General features: G+C 45.9%; 1 protein-coding gene across 3 annotated transcripts in view; it reads right to left on the bottom strand.

Annotated features, from left to right (window-relative positions):
• The window catches only part of LOC311356308 (uncharacterized protein), a 41,143-nt gene extending 37,345 nt beyond the window's left edge, over positions 1–3,798 (bottom strand). For all 3 annotated transcript variants that reach the window (XM_084476076.1, XM_084476075.1, XM_084476077.1), the window contains exon 1: positions 2,352–3,798. In XM_084476076.1, coding sequence (XP_084332202.1) covers positions 2,352–2,396 — 45 coding nt within the window. In that variant the 5' untranslated portion in view covers positions 2,397–3,798. The remainder of the gene's footprint in view (positions 1–2,351) is intronic.
• Positions 3,799–5,000: the final 1,202 nt, after the last annotated feature.

The raw sequence follows: 5,000 nt of genomic DNA, 5'->3' as shown, positions 1-5,000 counted from the left end.
TATAGCAACTTTGGACGTTTTAGTCAAAAATAAAACAGAGATGAAACATTTTGTGAGACTCAAAGTGAACCGTTTTCCACTGAAAATAAGTGATCTGACAATGTTAATTGTTCTAACTATCTATTTGGATTGCAAAAAAATCAAGACCACTCATACACCACATTGTCCTAAACTCAACCCAGCTGCATTTTGGCCCATGAATGTGCTGTCATGCAATATTCATAACATAATATTCACTTTGTTTTCCTGATAGATTTGGAGGAAGACCATTGTCATCTGATGGAAATTGCAAGTGGGCACAATGGTCATAATTGTGCGACAAAAGGGATTCTGATGCCGCCAACTGAAATTACCAGAAACACCAACAGTGGAAAGTGTTGGTCCAAAACAAGTCAAGTCAAAGACTTTTATTATCAGATGTGTAGTAAAGTTCTACGACAAGACAAGGGGTCATCATTGTACAACTAAACCACACAGAAGGGATAAAGATCAGTAGCATAACTAGAAAATGCAATTTCAGAAGAAATTGCAGTTTCAATGCTGGCTGTTGAAAGGATTGTTGGCTTTCAATCATAAGTTACATTACATTACATTACATTTTAAGAGTTCAATAAAGTTTGAACAGAGCATGAACGTTTCAAGTCTGAATGGAGTATGAGCACGATAAGTAGTAAAAGTACTATAGTAGTACCAGTGGTAGTAGAATAATGATAAGTAGTAGTAGAACTAATATGATACATAGTTGTGTTGGTATGATAAGTAGTCGTATTAAAATGATAATAACAAAGGTAAGACAATTATGGTTGTAACTTGGAAATTTATTCATCTAGGTGGTCCAGTTTAGGTCAGTAGCTGCTTAGCTGTATAAAAGCACTTAAGCATCTAAAAACATTTGGAGGAACATCATGCTAGTCTCTATCGTGAACAACCTGAAGGTTTTTAGAGGAACATCATGCTAGTCTCTATCGTGAACCACCTAAAGAGTGTTAGGGGACTAGAAACCACCAGACACATGTTAGGACACTTAGCCAACCTCTGCTTTAACCAAAATAAAGATTCAAAATTAAAATAATAATTAAAATACACCCGTGTAAAAATTTGTACCTCTGATGGAAAAGCACTAAAAATAGCCGTTTGTTCTGAAAGGGTCACAGCCTATAGGAACCTAGGGTTGTGAACATATGATCAAACCAGACCCCCCATGTAGAGGCAGAGCGAGACGCGAACATGTGGAGCAAAGAGCCATCATGAAAGAACCTATTTTTCAAGAACTCTAAATCCCACAAACAAACATGTAATAACCTATACTCACGCATAAACTAAATATATACCCCAGACATGCATGCACATGCACATGCACGCACGCACGCACGGCCGCACGCACACACACAAACACGCACAAACACACACACACAACCTATACTTACACATTCTCATACAAAAATGCACACCTATACTATGCACCCACTCACATACAAACACATAATCTATATCAGTCACACACAACCCACGCACACACGCACATGCTCAAACACACAGACAGGGTCAACCCCCCGGTTGCTAAATAACCAGGGTGGATTCTGGGAAGCGGTCGTTTGGCTGGCAGCAGTGCTCTCAGACAGGCCCACCGATGGGCCCGGCTGTGATTGGTCAACCACTGGTGGTAACCCATACCAGACAACAAGTTCAATATTAACCAACCCTGTCATCGGATACCTGGCCGCTGTTATGAGGTGAGGAGATCGGGAGAGATAGGTGGCTAAGGTCAGGTAGAGAGAGAGAGGTGGGGGAGGTAAAGAGAGGTGGGAGGTAGGGAGAGAGACAGGGAAAGAGAGAGAGAGAGGGATAAGGAAATAGAGCTTGACCAGGGAGCAGGGGAGAGGGGTGAGACATGAGGGGAGGAGAGGGGGAGAGGGGGGGGTGTTCTGGCCACATGTGAAGCACCTTTCTTCCTTTGTTGTCTGAAAGTGAACGACGGTCCTTTCAGGAAGGCTCTTAAAGGGACAACACCCGATTCTGGGTCTTGAACACTGACACCCCGATGCAACAATGTGTCCTTGTTACTGTGGTGTTGTTTTACTTGTTCAGCTTTTTTAACCGTGGTCAAATGAATCTCTTTAATTGAAGGTTGGTTTGAATGAAACAACATTTGTCTCCTGAACAGAAGGTATGTGGTTGAGTCCCATCTTGTTACAAACACATTAGAGATGCCATAATGCCGCAGAGCCCTCATCACAACCCCTCCTTGTGAATAATTTGCATTATTTCTCTGCCCTTTAACATTAAGAAGTAATCACATCTATGTGAAGCTGGGAAGTCAGCAGAGATGGTGATTGTGGAGAATGTCTCACCCAGTTCCATGTGCTGAAGTCCAAAGCGTCAGAGCAGGCCTCCATGTTCTTCAGACAGGACAACTTGTTCCAACTCGCTCTGGACAGCGATGGCTCACATCAACAGCACTGAAGACAAACCACTACTTGCTGTTCACTAGACACCCCTACGACAAGGAGATGCATCACTGGTGCTTCCTTATAGGAGGAAGGAGTCTCTGGCTAAGGGTGTTTGACTCCTTGTTGAAAGGTTCAATGTCCGCAAACTAACTGTAAGCATCTTTGAAAAAGATGTATTAACCCTTCCCTGCTCCTTAGTGAACTGAATCTTAATATAACAACTGCAAGAAGTTTTGGATTGAATGTTGAACTACTCATTTGTAGCCTAATCCAAGATGCTATCTAGATCAGGAGCAGTATCTGATCGAGACCTGGCAGACCCTATGATCTCATCATACCCTGGAAAGCAGGAACGTAATCTACTCAATTATTATTACTATTCCAATATGTGTTATTGCTGTATGAATGGGTTTGGTTCAACTAGTATTCAACATCTTATCATTACCTACCGATTCCTGGTTTAAAAACATTTGACAGCAGAGATAACATGTTATTCATGACGGCAAACATGTATGAACAGCTTACGTTTAACGTGGGATATATGAAACTGGAGCAGAGGTGCAGGATCCGCCCCGTCTGCCCTATATGGACTCGCCTGATTGGCTGGCATGGCATGACGTGGGAGGGGCTTAGCTCTTCTGTTTACTTTGCAGTGTTTGTTGACACTCGTCCCACCTGCTATTGGTGCTGGTTTCATGGGGAGCGAATTAAAACAGCTGCTGGGACATTACATGGCCTGCAGCTCATCTTTCGTCCGACTGAATGTGTACACATGTGTACAATGTGTACAAAGTTGGTACACCAACCACCCCATGTCAAAATTAAGATGTTTTGTACTAATCCCAGACGGGAAATTCACACTAACTCTTCAATTAACACTTTTTAATTCCTAACTTTGAGCGATCTGAACGGGGTGAAACCAGGAGCCTGAAATCTCCCGGCTTTTTCCCTTTGTTACCTCGATTCCATTCCTCTCCTCTGTCAGCACCTTTTCTTACAGCCAATGACGCGCGGGCGGGCACCTTGTGAACCGCGACGTCGCCACGGCAACGGTGTGCCGCCGGTGTGGTGGTGTAAACAGTGCGTGGAGATAGTCACAGCAGTTTGATTTAATCAAACCGCTCTATTGTGTGTGGAGGATGGTGAGGGTCCCCCCCACTCACACACACAAAGGGACGCTCTGTTGGCAAAGAGGACGCTCCGGCGAGGAGCAGGCAGGAGGACAGCCCAGGATGAAAGGAGCGCTGTGTGTTTGGGGACAGTTATTAACTCCACCCCACCCCCGGGCCTCCACCTCACAGGCAGCCTGGCCCAGGCTCCCGCTGCCCCACAGACTCACCCACCCCAACCCATCTTTTCCTGCTCCCCTAACCACGCACCCACCCTAGATATAACGCATCTCTTCCTGCTCTTCCACCCACCCACCCACCCTAACCACAGCACAACTCTTCCTGCACCCCCACCCACCAACACCTCCACCCTAACCATAACCCAACTCCTCCTGTGCCAGCACCCACCCACCCATCCACCCTCACCACAACACAACTCTTCCTGCTCCTCCACCCACTCACCCACCCGTCCACCCTAAACATAACCTAATTATTCCTGCTCCCCCACCCACCCACCTACCCTAACCATAACACAACTCTTCCTGGTTCAAAGAGCATTTCTCTGATGGGCACTGCACCACCTTATGAGCAGAGAGTGGCCTTTGATCATGTGCACCACAACACCTCCCTCCCTCTCACCCTCTTGCCTCACCTCCCTCCCTCCCTCCCCTCCCTCCCGCTCCCCTGCAGGACAATAAAGAGCAGGTGGCTCCGGGGGTCTGGAAGTGTGGCTCTTCTCTCTCACTGCCCCAGCTTTGAAAGCTTAAACCTTCTAGCACACCAAGTGAAGAAAAGTCCTTCATGTCCATTGAGATTTGGCCGACAACTAGACAGCTAATGACAGCTACATCAACCAATAGCTGCAATAGCAGGCTGAAGGGCTGATCATGGTCCCACATTCACACAACGCAATGACCACGCAGACACTGCAATGCAGTCGTGAACCTTTTGGTTCTGCGTCGGGTTTTAGTTAGTGGACCAATCACAGCCCTTGCTGCTGTGTCGCCTCAACGGAAGGTTGCAATTTTTGGGAGGCGCACGTCATGCCCTTGCGGTGGACGCAAGGAGGGTCCACAAGGACGTAACGGGTCCGTAACCCCCTTGCGTTGCGTGAACTTGGGACCATAATCAGCCCTTTAGGCTAGGCTGACAGATCACAAGGCAAGATACTATAGAGCTGTGGTTTTGTAGAGAGGCTGCTGGATCTCTGCTGTTCCCATCATATAGAATGGAGAGATATCTGGATAGATTCACCATGACCACCATGATTTTAGTAAAACATTTGAAAGATTTAATGATAACAATTAATGACAAATACATACGACTACATTTTAGATAAATTACACATTTAATCATCCTGCCACGCCCCAATGCCTCTCATCACAGCCAATCGTGTGACCCCATGAAGTCACATGGTACCGAGTGAGATCCCCCACCACTA

Source organism: Micromesistius poutassou (genome assembly GCF_964030765.1).
Source record: "Micromesistius poutassou genome assembly, chromosome: 12".
Lineage (NCBI taxonomy): Eukaryota > Metazoa > Chordata > Actinopteri > Gadiformes > Gadidae > Micromesistius > Micromesistius poutassou.
The sequence above is the reverse complement of the archived record's forward strand: the minus strand, read 5'-3'. Positions and strand labels throughout refer to the sequence as shown.